The sequence below is a fragment of the Desmodus rotundus genome, chromosome 3 (assembly GCF_022682495.2).
Source record: "Desmodus rotundus isolate HL8 chromosome 3, HLdesRot8A.1, whole genome shotgun sequence".
NCBI classification, from domain to species: Eukaryota; Metazoa; Chordata; class Mammalia; order Chiroptera; family Phyllostomidae; genus Desmodus; species Desmodus rotundus.
In genome coordinates, this window is record NC_071389.1 from 32326411 (window position 1) to 32343690 (window position 17280).

At 48.3% G+C, this 17280-nt stretch overlaps 1 protein-coding gene across 3 annotated transcripts in view; it reads right to left on the reverse strand.

Annotated features, from left to right (window-relative positions):
* AGBL4 (AGBL carboxypeptidase 4) overlaps nucleotides 1-17280 on the reverse strand; it is a 1086758-nt gene that overhangs the window by 112983 nt on the left and 956495 nt on the right. For all 3 annotated transcript variants that reach the window (XM_045204170.2, XM_045204171.3, XM_024571127.4), the window contains exons 7-8: nucleotides 12813-12902; nucleotides 2482-2596 (exon numbers count right to left, since the gene is read on the reverse strand). In XM_045204170.2, coding sequence (XP_045060105.2) covers nucleotides 2482-2596; nucleotides 12813-12902 — 205 coding nt within the window. The remainder of the gene's footprint in view (nucleotides 1-2481; nucleotides 2597-12812; nucleotides 12903-17280) is intronic.

Consider the following 17280-nt stretch of genomic DNA (forward strand, 5'->3'; position numbering starts at 1 on the left):
AATTATTTCAGCCCTTTGCAGGCTGATGTGGGCCCCGGTGAAAATGAGTTTGACACCCCTGCTCTATAGAAAAAAGCTTCCTTGATACTTATACATGGAAAACACTAAATGCTATATTCTCCTCTTTAGATTCCTGTTTATTAGCATTTTCAAAATGAAAAAAATCTTTTTGTAAAAGAACATATTTAACTTTCCTTAGCTCTCTCTGTGTTTCCCAAACTTACTTGAACTCTGGATTGTTCCCTGCCATTCCCCATAATGCCGTGGGAAGCCCCACCAAGCTGTGGGAAAGCTGTTGCAACAGTAGGAGGCTCGGGAGGGGCTGGCCCAGACGGCCTCTAAGGCACCTTGAAGCTCCCATCTCTGAGTCGTCATTATTATTTTCCACATTCTCCCAATCTGTAGTAGTGAATTTTCCTGATGAATAGGCTCCTCTGTTGCTATGCAGAGCTGCTTTAGCACCAGGATTAATGCCTGTGGTCAGAGGTTTTCTCCAACTCTCATAATGAGAATCCCATATTCTCACTAGCAGAACGTTGGGGGTTTTAACCGGTACAGAATGGTTTCTGAGGGTCGGAGCTCTTTCATCCTGAAATCCCAAATCACAAAATCTGGAGCTTGAAGATGTATTAAAGCATCTAGCTCCCCAACACTACCCCACTGGCAATCCAAAACCCAGTGTTTTGGCCAAGGTCACAGACCTCTTTCCACTCATCATCCCTGGACAGCAGACGATGACATAAATATGTGTGGAGTGGACAGCATTGACCTCTCTCTGACCACTGCCGCTCTTGTAATTAAGCAGAAATGTTAACATAAATCAAGCGGTCATTCTGCCACCGTTATCACTAGCGGTACATTCTGTTCGGGGATGGTAGAAAGGCGTTGATCTCAGGCCTGCAGCAAGCCATAAAACCTGCCAGCGCTAATGAACCATCTCTCGAGCCAATTAAGAGAGGAAGCAAAATTGTCTTTAATTAAGGCATCATGCATCCCATGGGCTCTCTCTAACTCATACCCAGGGGGACCAGGGGGCCCTTCTGGACCCAGTTGCCATGCTCCTGGAAAGTAGTAAACCAACTCTGTTTAAAATGAAGCTGGCTGGGTATCAGACAGTCTGCGCACTGGTCTGAGCTCTGCCACCGACTTTGGGCAGGTCCCATCTCATCTCTGGGCCTCAGTTTCTTCATCAGTGAAGTCATTGCTTTTCTTCGCTCACACCCATCAAACACTTTTTGAGCATCTGCTATGTGCTGACCCTTGCTGCTAGGCCCTGGGGTGTACACAAACACCAAGAAGGCACAGTCTCTGCTCTCTGGTGGCTGGAGGCTCGTTGGGTGGGGGCGGGGGGGTCCGTGCGATAGGATAAAACTTGCTCAGTAAGCAGGCTGGTGGGAGCGCAGAGAAGGCAGTGACCAGTTCTGTTTGGGGGCCTGGGGAATGTGTTCCAGGAGAAGGTGCACAGCTGAGTTGTGAAGAGGGTTAGTGAGATGAGGAGTGGATGAGGAGGCCCTGGGCAGACCGCAAGGTATCAGAGACCAACAGGACATGTATAGAGAAGTAGGCTTTACTCAGCGTGGCTGCAGTGACAGTTCTAAGAGTGGAGGGTGGGAGGTGAGGCAGCATGGGGGACAGACAGGCACCAGGGCATACAGATCCTTGTATGCAGAGCTCAGAAATCTGGATGTTTTCTTGAGAGTTGTTGTTGGACTAATCAGCAACAAAGCTGTATAATTTGGGCAGTGAAGTTAGACAGTCAGTGATTTACTGGGTGTGTGACTTTGGGCAAGTCAGCATCCTCAACTATGAAACAAGGGTACTACAGTAACCCGATCTGAGAGGACCCAAAGTTCTTTCGGCAGATGACCGCTGAGCAGTGGAATTTAGGCTGTAAATTATGGTGCTACCGGGAGAAAGAGAACGGAAGACATGGGTGCACGAGCAAGTGTGGGGCTAGCTGGTATGCCCCACACAAAGAAATGCTGCTCAGATGATCTGGAATGCCACCCCTCATTAATGATCTCCGAGAAGAAATGCGGAAACGAAACAGTAACCATTATGACCTCCACATGGTATTCTGCAGAGCACATTTATCCCCACCATTTCCGTTGATGCTCACAAGTGCCCTGCCAGGTAAGTGTTCGACAGTTATTATCTCCATTATGCAGAAGAAACTGAGCATCGGAGGGCAAGCGAATTCCCCAAGGTTACATAGGAAGGAGGTGCCCAAACTGATATTAGGCCCCATGATCCCTGGTCCAGAAAGCTGCCCAGAAAATGCTAGCAAGTTAGCTCAGGCAGCTGTGCAAGAAACAGCCAAGGTTCGTTAGCTGCACTCACAAGAGCCAGGATGAAACTTCCTCTGATGAACTCAGGGGGAGTCTGAATATCCTTCCTCAAAAATACATCCCCTTTTTCTTCTTGCTTCTACACCACCATCCTATGACTATCAGCTTCCGAGCATCCTCTCCCGTCACCCACCTGTAATTGCCCAGGTAGACTCCATCAGGGTTGAGCATCGGCGCAATCTTGAAGACCAGGTGTTCCCGCAGGACACGGGCAACTGGGTGCTGACTTATGAGGAAGTCAATGATCCCTAAGGAAAGAGAAGTATCTGGGTTAACCTCACCGTGTTTTAAGGAAGGAGGAGCACATTTTCCTCAGCTTGGAAAACAGTGAGAGCTCACTATTTGATTTGGGGTCTTCATTGTTAAGCCATTGTGGGTGTATGGCTATGGATTGGGTGCTGCCAATGAATTTTATAAATCTCTTGTTTCCAAGAGATAGTTCAAGGCATAATATCGAAGCCCCTGGGCAGGATGGAGAGAGCATTTCCTGTGAGGAATCACAGGGGAACTTCCGAGAAAAGATAGAACTTCAGCTGTGCCTTGGAGAGCAGCAGGGTTTTGACAGGCAGGGATGTCGAATCGATGACTACGGCGTCAGGGACCTGAGAGATCTACATCCGCACGTTGCCGCTGGGCACACCAGGAAGCCCGGAGAAGGGATCTGGTTCAAGTCCCACGAGGAGAGAGGCTTCTTCAGTGTTCCCCATCCACCCCTTTCTCCATTGGGAGGGTCCTCTGTTCCCAGAGTCCCTCTTGCTTCTCACTGGCACCAACACCCCCTTGCCTCCAGGTCACCAAATTTAGGAAGGTGGAATTCTCCATGACCCCTCCCACAGTCAGGCAGTCCCAAGTCTCTGAATCCAGCAAGGCTGCCCCCACCCCACCCCTCTGCCTCTCTCCTACTCTACGCCACCCTCACATCTGGCCTGGATGACAGTAACCAGCTCTGAAATGTGCCCTCAGCACTGCAGCCAGAGGCTTTTTCCTAAAGTGCCAGTCTGACCGTGACCCTGCCACTCCCCTCCCGGCTACCTTTCCGGTGATGGCCTGCGTGCCATCGACAGGAGAGCGGGTGAAAAAACAAACAGCTCTGAGCCCTTGCCTTTTCCCTCCTCTTCTCCATGCTTCTGCTGCTTTGTCTAAGACCTTAAAAAACTGGGCAAAATGGCACTCTGGCATCCCACAAAATGACTGTGATGCTGAAAGGTAATAGGAGAGTACAAAACCCTCCCAAAAGGCAGAAGGGGAGCTCCGTTCCTGCTGGAGAGAGTGGGAAAGGCACCAGGGAGAAAGCAGCTTTGAGCTGGGAACTGAAACATAAGGAGATGTTGACAGACTGGACAGGAGGAGGGCAGCAGGGTAACAAAGAACAATCCCATGCCCGGCGGCAGGCACTTAACTCTTGGAATGATCCAGAGCACATTCCAGAGCTGCTGTGGCCAGTGAGGGATAGCTCAGGCCTTTCATAGGCCCAGGCTGAGAATCCATGGACAGCCCAACAGCCACTTGGACATCATTCACTTCTCGTCCGATGTGGCAGTAGACCAGATGCCCTAATTCATTTGTTGGTCTTCATATTAAAGCTGCAGTTTGTCAGTAAACAGGCAGGGTAATGATGCCAGGCACCCTTGTTAGGGGCTCATAATTGCTTAATCTGTCCACTAATTGACCCCGGCTCCCGGGCGGCCCTTCATTAAGAAGCCAGCCTGCGCTCAGGGTCTGGCCACACTGCCTCAGAGATTGGCTTCTGGAAATGGAGTAGTTCATTGTGATCCAGCCTCCTTCACAGATGAACAGATTAATTGGCCTGCCAATTAGGCAGCTAATAAAAGGATGAGAGAAAACAAAGCCAGACCAGAGGCTGCAGCCACCCAGAGCTCCCACTCCCAGCGTGAGGATGGGCACAGAAAGGAGAGGTTTTAGGCTCAGTTCTTGGCTTGAGGTCAGACACAGTTCAGCAGGCCTCATTTCCACTGATCAGGAAATTGGGAGGAGACCTTTCACTTTGTTTTGGTGGGGATGGTGGTAAATGGAGAGAAATATACGGAAAAATGTTGGAGAAAGTAAGAGTAGAGAGGAAATTCCATCCCTGGCCATGGGCCAAAAGCATTGCATGGGCCTAAGGAGCAGGAAGAGTGTGGACTTGGGACCTGTATTTGAATTTGAAGTGGTTCTTAGCTAGAGAAGTAGCTAGCTTTCTCTGACCAGTCTCCTCATATTGATATATGGATAATAATACTTGATCTGGAAGGCTGTTGTGTGACTGGGTCAGAACTCCCCTATTCTAACTGCCTAACCTAGAACCTGAAAATGATAATCTGCTTCAATAAAGTCACGTAGCTAAAAGGCTGAAAGACATGGAGAGCAGTGACGAACAGAATGGATTTTGGAACTAGGAGTCCTGGTCTGGGACATTTACTGACTATGGGGCTTGGGGACAAAGCTACGGAATTGGAAAAGCCAGCAAACCAGCAGACAGAGAACCTGGGCCCCAGAGACTGTCAGAATGTCTCTGGGCCTTCTCTTGTGTTTAAAATTAGGAGAAAGAACTCAATAACTCTCCAGGATGCATCCCACGCTGACAGTCTGGGATTCCATCTATTTTATTTCTCTCTCCCAAAGCAGAAGAATCCTCATCTGTCAAGTGAAGAGAATAATCTCCCTCCTGCTGGGAGACGCTATCAACCCCTTAAGATCAGCCTCTGTCCTCTCAGTAAACATGTTTGAAGGTGGGAGGAAGCAGGATGGCAGGCAGGCTGGAGGCTGCAGAGCCTGGAGGGGAAGAGGAAAGGTGGTGGAGGATCTGAAAGCAGAGCTGGGCGGCTGAGAGCACTGTCCTGGGGTGACAGTGGCCTGGCCATGGCGGACCCCACCAGGCAAACCACAGTCAATCACTGTTGTTAGTATTTCTCCAGGTGCCTGATGAATTCCCATTGGTAGACTGGCCCCATGAATCCATTTGACCTTGACAAAGCATAGGGTTAGGTGAACTGATAATCACTCACTCCACAAACATTCACAGCAAGGTCCACGCCATAATCTTGAAATTCCAAGACGAAGAAGAGTTCCTGCCTCAGAGGCTGTGTGGTAGGGAAGCACCTCCCATGACACCCACTGGCGAGGGCTCTGGTGGGAACAGCCCAGGGAGCCATCGGACCCCAGCTGGGGCTCCAGAAGGGATGTGGAGGATGGAGACACAAAGGATGAGTGCAGGGAGCCAGGTGAAAGGGGTGCCAGGAAAAGGGTCCCAGGTGAGGGGATTCCTATACAAATGCCTGGCAGTGAGAAAGCAGATGGCCTACTTGCTAACAGGCGGTTCTTCCGTTCCAGGGGGCACAGCTTTGTGTTTAAAGGCACAGACTCTGAAACTGGACTCTACGTTTGACTGCCTGTGTGGCCTTAGTTCTCAGTTCCTCGGTTTCCTCCTCAGTGCAGAAGGAAAGAATAATAGTAATTACCTTGTGTATTACTGTGAGGATCTCAGTGAGTTAACAGAAGCGATGTGTCTGGCACGCAGGATGTGCATCCTTGTGTTGTTTTAGTCACGGCTCTTTGTTTGGCTGACGGTGTGGGGCTGGGAGGATGATGATGAGACGGAAGCGGGAGAGGTAAACGGGGACTTGCTGGTTTGGCTGAAGAATATGAAGACCATGACAGAGCACAGGGGCAGACCCGCACTCTGGGGAGCGCCCCCTGGAGGCAGCTGGAATGTGCTTTGCAGTAAGTAATGATAACAGAGGGCAGGAGAGAATGGGCAGGGGAGGCGGGGGGAGGTGGCAGACAAGGCAAAGAGCCTGCAGACATGAAGAGGGTGCAGTCAGGAACCAGGGTCCATCTGGCACGGCAGTGACCTGCAGAGGTTCTGCAGGGATCAGGGCCCAGAGTCAAGAGGATGTGGCAGGTGTGAGGGAAGCAATGTGAAGAGCTGGTGACACCCAGGACAAGATTATTTTTCTACCACTCCCAAGAGGATCAGAACTCTTTGCTGAAATCATGCAATTTGGGGGAAAGGGGACCCCAAAACAGGGGTCAGTTTAAGTCTGCCTCCTGACAGAATGGGGCCTGCACATGGAATCTGGTTCAGTTATAGGAAAATAAGGAAAGGTACCTTTCCTGTTCCTCTGAGGTTTGGGAACCGAGGCTGGCATCTGCTCTTCCAGTCCATCCGCCTCCGGGCCGTGAGCCTCAGGGGCACAGGGACAGCTCTTTGTCCCTATTTTGTCCGTGCGGGACTCAGTGCCAGGCACTGGACTGATCTGCAATGCCACTGACTCCATTGTACAGATAGGGAAACCGAGTCGGGGTGCGGTTTCCCCAGGAGCATGGTGGGATTCAGACCCAGATCTACGGACTTCAACCCGGGGCTCTCTCCATGAAGCCACGATGGGAAGAGCCAGGAGTCTCTTTGCCTGTGATTTGCACGTCCGCCTGCATGACTGTCTCTCCAGAGAGTTCTGTGTGAGGGCTATTGTTGCTATTCTCTGCTAACGGGCCAGGTGCTGCAGTGGGAAGAGCCCAGGCTTAAAGCAAGACAGTCGGGGGGTCTCTGCTAGGCCCAAGGTCGGGGAGGGGAGTCGCATGACAGCAGCTACTCAAGGCTCTCCACTGACCAGGCACCAGGCTCCTGTCTGCCCACACGTCGAGCCCAAGGGCCCACACGTCACAGGGAGTCTGGCCCTGAGGGGCCTGAGGTTCATGAGTCTAAGTCTCACCCTCCTAATCTCAGGGCTGCCCATGTTGCAGATGAAAAGACAGAGACTTAGGGACACGAAAGGCCCCATGAGAGCCCCTTAGTGGACCTAGTGTTGTGCTTCTGTGAGGCTGTTTGGGATTGAGAGAGAAGAGGAAGAACGGGCGGGGGATAGAGGTGGGAGGACAGCGGAGGCAGGAGGGGAGGAGGCAGGGGCAAAGCTCACCTCGACATGCAGGAAATATTAGGCTGTGCTGTCCTGGTGGCCCTGGCGGTTGTTAGTGCATGGCGGGGTGGGTGTGTGTTTCTGTGGGGTCTCCTTCCTCCTCCTCTCACCCACACAGGATGGCCAGCAGCATGACCTCCCTGAAGGAAGACCCGCTCTATCACCACAGTCTAGGGCCTGGTGGGCACCTTGGCCCAAGGCAGCAGGGCGCAGGCGGGGACCAGGAGCCCTGCGTGAAGTCCCCACTGTACCGGATGACATTTAGTGAATCCTTAGGCTTTCCTGGAGAGCAGGGCTGCTGAGAGCTGCCCCGCACCTGGCAGGATTACTGTGGAGGAGTGAGAGGAGGGGAGAGTGCCTGGCCGCCACAGGCAGCACTGACACGTGTGACCTCGCTGAGCCCTCCCAGCAGCTCCCGAGCACCACTCGGCAGCCCCCATTATTCATATGAAGCAACAGAGGCCCTGAGAGTTGAAGACTTGCTGAAAGACCCCAGGGAGGCGGTGGAAGTGGCAGGACTCAAACTCAGGCCTGTCCGAGTCCATAGCCCCGTGCCACCCCCCAGAAGGGGATGTGCCTTGCCCACAGTGTCATTCCATAAGTGGAGGTTTAATTAATTCGTTCATGAAGGATCTGAATTATGGAGGAGGCTTCAGTGAAAGAGCAGTCACGGGACCAGGGGAGAGACCTGACTGAGGTCTAGTCCTGGCAAAACTTCAGACATACAAGACCGTCTTCCCGGCACAGAAACAAGGAGGGATCCGCTAATGGCTCTCAGGGAGGTGCGAGGAAGTGGGGGAGGCACCCAGTATCAAAGTCATACACTTGGGTTTGCTTCCCAGTAAAGGTTAGAGGACCCATACCTGGCCCCTGCAAAGTGTTCCGTTAGTGCTGCCTGCTCCCTTACTAATAACATGTATTTAGTTCTTACTGAACTCTAGATACTGTTCTAAATGTTGTGTAAATATTAACTCTAATCTTCACAGCAACCCTGCAAGGCAGGATTTCTATTATAATTTCCCCTTTGAGATAGAGGCACAGGGGCGCAGAGAGGTTAGGGGACATCCAAGGTCATACTGCACTAAGTGCTAGGATCCAGCTCCAGGCAGAGCAGCTCCTGACTCGGTGCTGCGCACACTCTGCCACGGGGGCAACGCCGAGATCCTCGCTGTAGCTGATGAACAAGGACAGTTTGGCCTCACAGAGGCCAGGAGGAGGGTTTGGAGCAGCAGCAGGGTGGTGAGAATCAGCCGCCCCACCACCAAGCAGAGCCTCGAGGAACTCAGAGCTCTGCCTCCCTTACCACCACCGGCTTCCGGAGCTCGGTGATGACACGACTTCACTCTACTCCCAGCAGCAGGTGTGCCAGCAGCTCGGCGGCAAGAACCACGGTCCCAGCCAGATGGGACAACCAGGCCCCACATGTCGGTTCCCCCGCTCAAGGTCACTGAGCCAGTTAATGAGGAAGAAGTTAACAGAGCCGAAGGTATCTCAGACATCATCCTGCCAGGATTGGGGCCCTCCTGCTCTTCTCTCAACCAGGTGGGCAGGTGAGGGGACCCAGGGGAGAGCTGGGCCTGGGGAAGAAAGCCCAACTGAGCCCAGTGGGGCTGTGGTCTGGGCTGTCCCCAGGGGGCTGAGAGACCCTTGGGAAAGACCGTGCCTCAGTCTCTCTTTGGCAAAGGGGGAGAATGATGCCTGGCTTCAGCCTCCTGAAGGAAGGAGGAATCATGTGTCTCAGGGGACAGTTTGAGACTGGGAAAGACAAGGGCAGGACTGGGGGGGGGGGGGACCGGGAATGGGTCCTACGCTGCATGTGCCGTGAATCGGCTGTGTGGCAGGGGGTAAGCCATTTCTCAGAGCCTCCACATCCTCTTCTGTAGAATGCAGGGGAGTCCAGAGTGCTGTGTTTTTCTAGGCACAAGCTTGGCCTTCTAGCATTTCTCATTGCTGAGTGGGGTGTGTACAGGCTTGCGAGACAAGATTCAAAGCCCCCATCTGCCTCTCTCTGGCTTTATGACTTCAAGGCTCCTCTTTCTGAGCTCGATTTAGCATCCCAAAGCCAACACAGCATGTGTTCCTCACAACAGCCCCACAAGATAAGCAAAATGATCCCCACTTTACAGATGTGGAAAATGGCACTGGCAGACCCAGTGCTAGGCCTCAAATAGCTCATGGTTTAAAGGGGAAGAAACAAATATAACTCAAATATATAACAAATCAGGTAATAAAGGTGATTATCAGGTAACCCACAATGCAGCAATGAAGTAGAGGGCTACAGGAAGTGGGCCAGAGACCCACAGAGGACGTCTGAAATAAGCCTTGGGAGATGGAAGGTGTTTGCCAGGTGGCAAGGAGCAGCAGGCAGAGAAGCAGCAGGTGCAAAGGCCCAGTGGTGGAGAGAGGGTTGTCCATTCAGGGATTAAGCTGTGTGGGGCTGGAAAATATCGAGTTGGCCAAAAAGTTCGTTTCCTTTTTTCCATAAGGTGGCTCTAGTAGCACTTAGTTGTCTTTAACTTCATTCAAAAATTTTTTGTTAGATTGTATTGTGACAGCTGTCATATCAGCATGCATTAAAAAAACATCAAAATTGGTGAATTTTTGTGTAACCATTTTAAAATCGAAGATGGGAGAAAATATGCAACATTTTTGGCATATTATGCTTTTTTATTTCAAGAAAGGTAAAAACACAACTGAAACGCAAAAACTAGATTTGTGCAGTGTATGGAGAAGGTGCTGTGACTGATCGAACGTGTCAAAAGTGGTTTGCCAAATTTTGCGCTGGAGATTTCTTATTGGGCGATGATACTCCATGGTCGGGTAGACCAGTTGAGGTTGATAGCAATCAAATCAAGACATTAATTGAGAACAATTAATGTTATACCATGTGGGAGGTTGCCAACATACTAAAAATATCCAAATCAATAAAGTTAGTTATTAGTAAAAATGAAAAACATGTCTTTTATTTTACGGAAAAAAACCATATGGACTTTTGGGCCAACCCAATCATGAGGCTGAGGCCCGAGAAAATGGCAAGAGCCAGATCATGATGGGTTGTGAGTGTCCCGCCAAGGAGTTTAGAGTTTATCTCGAGAAGGCGGAGGGGAGGCACTGAAAAGCTCCGCCAAGGAGTAGACATTGATTGAAAGCCTGCACGGCAGCACCAACTCCATCACCTCGGCCCCGTGCAGATTCCTTTTTGGAAGAGCAGGGTAAACAGAGAGAGCACCCAAGCTCTACTCGACTCTGTGCCTCAGGCCTCGCCTGTAAAATGGGGCAGTGACCCTGCCTTCTGTCTGCTGCGTACAGGGGAGGTGGGCGTGGGAGTTGAAGCTCCCCAAGACGAAAGTATTGATGGTAAGGCTACTGCCTTTTTACAAACAAGGACAAAACAGTTGCATCTGATCAGCTGGGGGAACAGGTCTGCTGCCAAGTTCAGTAACAGACAGATGGTTGAAGTAAAGGGGTTGGTAAAGCCAGGAGGGACCTGGGAGAGGTTGTTGCAAGGACAGTGCTGGAAGGGAGAGAGGCTGCAAGTGAGAGTGCCAGGAGTGAGCTAAGGAGACCGGAGCCAGGAGCTGGTACACCCCAGCTGTGCCTCTCCTGAGCTGCTGGGCTCTGGGCAGTCACTTCCTCTCCCTGAAACTGTCCCCTTGCCTGAAACACAGGTGGAGGCAGTCATGCCCAATCCCAGCACTGGAAGAATGTGAGTGGGGAAAATAAACCCCATGTTTATTTGCATAATGCCTTACAGTACAAAGCAGATTATCTGCTTCATCTTCTCAGATTCCCACGAGGAAGGAGGGACATCTGCTGAGTGTCTGCTGTGTGCCAAGTACGGGACTAGGTGTTTGTTTACATTCGTCTCACGCCAGCTTCATCACAGCCTTCAGATAGGAATTGTTTTCCTAATTTATTTTACATTTGAGGAAACCGAAGTCACGCTGCTAGGATGTGGCAGAGCCAGTATTTGACCCCCGGGTTGTCTGATGGCAATTCACCAGATATATCCACAGCAGGATGCTACCCCCCTCAAACTGTACACCTGTCTTTCCCTACCCCTTTGACCTCGTGGTCATTTCAAGACGAAAATGAGATAAATTACTTAACTTCTCTAATCTTTGGTTTACTTGTATGTAAACATATAGTTCATATTAATTTCTCTGGCAGTGAAAAACTCATATAATGAAAATAAATTAAATCAAATTAATAAAACTAAAATAAAATGTGTATTTTATTTACATATTACAGTGCTTGGCACACATATAGTATCATGTACTTCACCTATAACACACCCAGGAGACAGGTAAAAATGCACAAGCACCGTCAAGAATGGGGGAGGCTGGGAACTCTCACACACGCTGCCGGCGGCAGTGAGACGCCTGTAAAGTGAGATGCACATGTCTCATGGCCCAGCAGCTACAGGCCCTGGTCAAATCCCCTAGAAAGGATTTGCACTTGGGCACAGGGTATGAGAACGTTTGTATCAGCATTGTTTGCAAGGAAACACACAGTAAACAACTCAGTTGCCTACCTTCAGGAGAACAGACAGGTACAGACACACAGGGAGTAGATACACAGTGAAAACACGTGAACAACGGCTACCTTCACTGGCATGGATAGCGGGTGAAAACCAGTGTCAAAACATACAGAATGATACCATCTTTAAGAAGTTCAAAACCACGTAAAACTAAAAAATACATTGTTTAGGAAAGCATCCATGTTCAGTAAAACTGTTAAGAAAAACAAATACAGAATTCAAGCTGGTGGTTATTCGTGTGAGGGGGAAGGCAGGAAGGAGGACAAGGACTTAAAAGGAATTGACAATATTCTGCTTCTTAAGCTGGGCATTCATTACATTGTTATTGATATTGATATATTATTTACTGAATATAGATCACTGACTAATGGATACATACACATGCATGCATACATACCTTTTACATTGCTGACCAATTAAAGTGTATTTTTATGAAATATTTACTAATAAAATGTAATTACAAAGAGATATATTTGAGAAGAGAAATTCTATCTTATTTATCTCTGGTTGTCTGATACCAGAAGTGCTTCCTTGCTCACGGTAGGTATTTAAAAAGTTGTTCATTAAGTGAATAACTGAATAAATGAGTAAATACAAAGTTTGAGTCCTGAATTCCCCGGTTCACTGCCTGCCCTCCCACCAACACTGGCCTGGGGCCGGAGGTGGTGTTGGTGTGTACCACGGGAAACAAGTGCCACGGAGCTTAGGAGTGTAGGCGGCTCTGCGCGGCGCATCCGCAACAGAGCACACGTTAGAGAACTGCAGTCGGTCCTACCCACTCGTTCATGCATCATCCGTCCGTTCATTCATCTCGTTGTCCATCCGTACATGTAGTCAATATTGATTGACAATAAATCTTAGTGAAGATCAAGTGTAACCTCTTCAGAAGTGAAGTAGATTCTCCTCCAAGAAAATGATTGTTACCACACTGTCCCAGAGACCATCACAGCGCCCCCAGTGGATGTGGGCGCAAGCAGGGGATGCCCGCGAGAGCCTGCTGCTACTCACCTTGGCACACGAATGAGGAGGGCGTTTCCCCTGGGTGGACTCGTCCGGTGATGAATACCACCTTCTGCTCTGCCCCTTCCCGAAGATTGTCTGTAAGGCAAAATAAAAGAAGGTTGCTAAGGAAGGCAAGGAAAGCTGAGATGAGAGATTGGTATGTGGGAAGGGGGACAGCAGGAAATGGGCTGGGTGCTTTACACTTATCTCTAAAATCATTGGGTGAGAACCATTAAGTCCCAGCCATTGCCGACTAATTTAATTATGTTCCTGGCTACCCAATATTAAGAGACTACATCCCATTCCTTGATTCATCTGATTATATTAATATTAAAGTCATCTAAAGAGGTCACATGAGGAATAAATCCCTGATCCACTGACTATTACCCTGGGCAAGCTGTGTATCCATTCTGCGTTTCAATTTGCTGATCTGTAAATGTGAATAATAACATTTACTTCATAAGGTTGTAGTAATGATTAAATAAGCTAACATATTGCCTAGTACACAGTAAATAGTCAGTAAGTAATGAAGTAAAGAAGGTAGTTCTTATATTAATAATAATAGCAGCTGGCCTTTAATTAGCTCCTTTTATCTCAGACATATTATACACATTATTTATAATCCTTACCTATACATGTGCATTAACACTCCTTTCTATAGAGGCAGAGACTGAGTCTCAGAGAGGTTCTATAACTTGTTCAAGAACACACGGATAACAGGTGGGAGGGAATGAGAGACAACCGAGGAGCTGTGAACTCACAGAGGACTAGGAATCATTTGCTTTCCCATCATTTGGGATCACTTCACTGGTTGTTCACTACTTCAGGCAGTCAGTAGAGAACCCAGGAGGACCATGCCTCAGTGGTCCTTCTAGCCTGCTCTAGACTACCAAAGTTTAAAAAGAAATCTTAAAAGAATCAAAACTGAATAAAAGAAACTTACCTGCCTACTATATAAAGCCCAACTCTCTTTAAAGGAAGATAACAGAATCCAGATGTTCAACCATGTACAATCCACAAAATCCAGCTCCAATAAAAAATTATTAGACATGCAAAGAAGTAGAAAAATGAGGCTCTGAATCAGGGCCCAAGCCTTTGCTGCATCTACAGTAGTCTCACTTGTATTAAAAAAAAAATTAGCTGCTGTGCACAGATACTGTTAGACAAGAGCAGTAGCCAAGAGCGGCCTTCCCAGAAAGAAGGGGTGGGAGGACGGTACTTATCCATGGACAGAGGCAGGACTGATTGACCCAGAACAGAACAATGACCTGTAGTGAATTCAGGGATGAACATTGAGAGAAGTTGGATTAAAGGATTCCGTTTATGTTAGAGGATGAGCTGGAGGGAGGGGGGCAGTTAGAAATAATGAATAGGATTTCAGCTTCTGAAATGCTAGAGGTAGGTTATGTTGGATGCAATTCATGATCCCTACTTTTGATATACCAATGTCAGAGACTAAAATAAAAACTAGTAACTATTATACCTAGTTCTCAGGGCTTGGAACTTTCTTGGCCTGTTGGGGTGACCAGGAGAGGTTGCAGTCACTGCTTCCTTAATAAGATATATAATGGAGTCGATATGTTTTTGAGAACTCACTGTGTACTCAGCTCTATGTTAGGCACCTTTAGGAACAAAGAGAGAAACAAGACTCACCTTCTCTAAAGAAGATTATGGTTTAAAAGAGGAGTTAGACACCTGAACTTTTCCTAGACTGAATATAAGCTCCTCAAGGGAGAAGCAGCGACTTTCACTCTGTATTTTTAATGTCTTTCCCAAGATCCTGCATAGAGTAGGTGCTCAGAAACTGGCTGTCAAATTAATAAATAAAAATACTCATATAGATCATGGCTTATAAAGACATTTAGATACACATTATCTTATTTACTCTTCATCACGCTTCTGTGAGCTGCAGCGTATTGACCCCATCCACAAGTGAGGGACCCAAGGTTCATGGATGGAAGACACACGCCCAAGGTCATGCAGCTAGTCGAGGTGGTCAGGCCTGGGCTCCCAGCCCAGTGCCCCTCTCGCCACCTTATCTGTCTCCTCCCAGATTCACTAGCAAAGAGATTCTACATCCTCTGCATTTCCATCTATAACATATACAAAAGAGTTTGGTTTTATCCATTACTCCTAGTGAAAGTTGAAGTATTGTCTTAGTATTTATATTGCTTTATCCTTTAAAAAATGCCACAAAGCCCTTTTAAAAAACACCACCTAACATTGACCCCATCTATCGTGGCAGTTCAGAAATGAGTAATAGCATTTCCGGGGCCCTCGGTGAAGGCTCCCTTTATGGATGTCTCCCCTGACCCAGTATCAACTCAATTGCATTCAGCATTTCTGCTGACCTCAGGAAAATGCAAAGCGGGCATTCTATTTGTGCACTAATTTTACTGAGCCCAGCGTCTTCATAAAGTGATAACGTGGGGCTAATAAAAAATCAAGCATCTCGGATGCTAATATAAGCAAATGTTGATGCAGGCAGGTAACAAACTGCTTTGTCATTTAGGAGGCCGTAAAAGAGCATAATAATCATCTTTAGGCAAAATGGATGGGTCGCCTTTGCTTAGCTTTGAGCTTTCATTTGCAAAATCAATTTAAGGTAATGTCACTGCTCCGAGGTGGTGTGACATGGGACGCCCCCCCTTCCTGTCACCAAATCCCCAGACTAGTGCAAAGCCAATTACACATATTCTTGGAGGAGGGAGCAGGGAGGATGAAAGAAGAGTGCTCGAACAAAGCCAGGGTGGAAAAGAAGCTGAACAATGAGGACAACGACAACCCATCAGGGATGATAAACCTGGAAACACATGGAGGGTGTCACTCGAGGGTACAAGGGCCCTTCAGGTGGAACCAGGACAGCCCTACCAGGCTCCTTAGTTAACAGAAGGTGTTCGAAGTCAGGTGTGCTTATGTAGCATCCCAAAACACACACACACTTGTTTGCCATTATACCCCTCTGTCATCATCCACTACGTCCTTATTTGTAAGATATTTATTGCATACCTACCTCTTCAGTGGCCAGGCACTAGCTATTAGTATCTTCATTTCACAGAAAACCAGGAGTAGGAGACATTAAGTGACTTGTCCTAGCTCTCCCAGCTAATGGCTGGCAGAGCCTGAGTCCCCACCCAGGCAGTCTGACGTCACAACCTGTGTTCTTACCCTCTAAGTCATTCTGCCTCCTGTGAAGGAGGACAAAAATATTGTCCAGTTATAGTAGCAATTAAATAATGTTTATTCAGCACTTATTTTGTGCCAAGCACTTTACATATATGATCTTATTTAATTGTCATGGCGACTGGTGAAACATCTACTATTCTTACCCCTATATTACAGATTAGGAAATTGAGATCCAGAAAGGTTAACTGGCTTGTCTAAACCTGCATGAGTTGCAAATGTGGGAGCCAGCTCTCCCGTGCTCCTTATGAATCTCAAATTTATGTTCTTAACCACTATGTCACATCATCTCTTGAAGATTAAAATAGGGTCATTAGGGTGATCTTAAAAATATACCCACAAATTCTTTGTTTGCCTCCTCCCTTCAAGAGGTAGAGGTGAACTCTGCCCCCTTCCCGTCCCTCCCCTTCACTGAGGGCTGGACTTAGAGACTTGCTCTAACAGAAAGGATCCTCTAGATGGGGTGGTGCTCAATTTTGGGATTAGGGTATAAAAAGACTGTGGCTTCCATCCTGAGTACATCATCTCTCTCAGGAGTCACTTGCTCTGGGGGATCCCAGCTGCCATGACATGAGGACACTGAGGCAGCCTGTGGGGAGGCCCATGTGGGGAGGCCCTGCGACCAGCCAAAACCACAGGAGTGAGCTCGGAAGGGGGCCCTCCAATCCCAGATGACTGAGCCCTGGCTGACAGCTTACTGCAACCTCATTAAAGACCCACTGCATTCCTGATTCACAGAAATGGAGAGATGATAAATGTTTTTAGATGCTGAATTCTTGAGTAATTCATTAAATAGCAATAGATAACTAATTAATCTTATCTACTGATGCCAGCCTGAGTGAGGACCAGAGCCAAACCCTGTGCCAAGACGAAGAGCCTCAAATGCTCTGGTCAATTATCTGAGAATCTGTGGGTGGTGCAGATACTAGAAGATGCCAAGAGGCCCCAAAGCACACTAGCTGGGCCCTCTAAGGACAGAAATCTCCCCAAATTTCTCATTATCGGTTCGGTTTCCCTAGTTCTCCTGACAATAGCTTGTCATGGGGAGTGAGGTGTTATGTGCAGTTTCTTACATCTAAGCCTTTTTCATTTTCTAAGAAAATTCCCTCATAACTCTTTCTAAACCAGACCAGTTACAGCCTTTTCTCCAATACCCCAGGGCCCCAAAAGATCTGTACAACTACTAAGCTGGAGAAAAAGAAATCCGGATACCAGTAACATCATGGCTACCTGGTGTCACCTTGAGGGCCCACTCAGGACTGGAATAGCCTTGTCACTGGTGCTGCCGTGT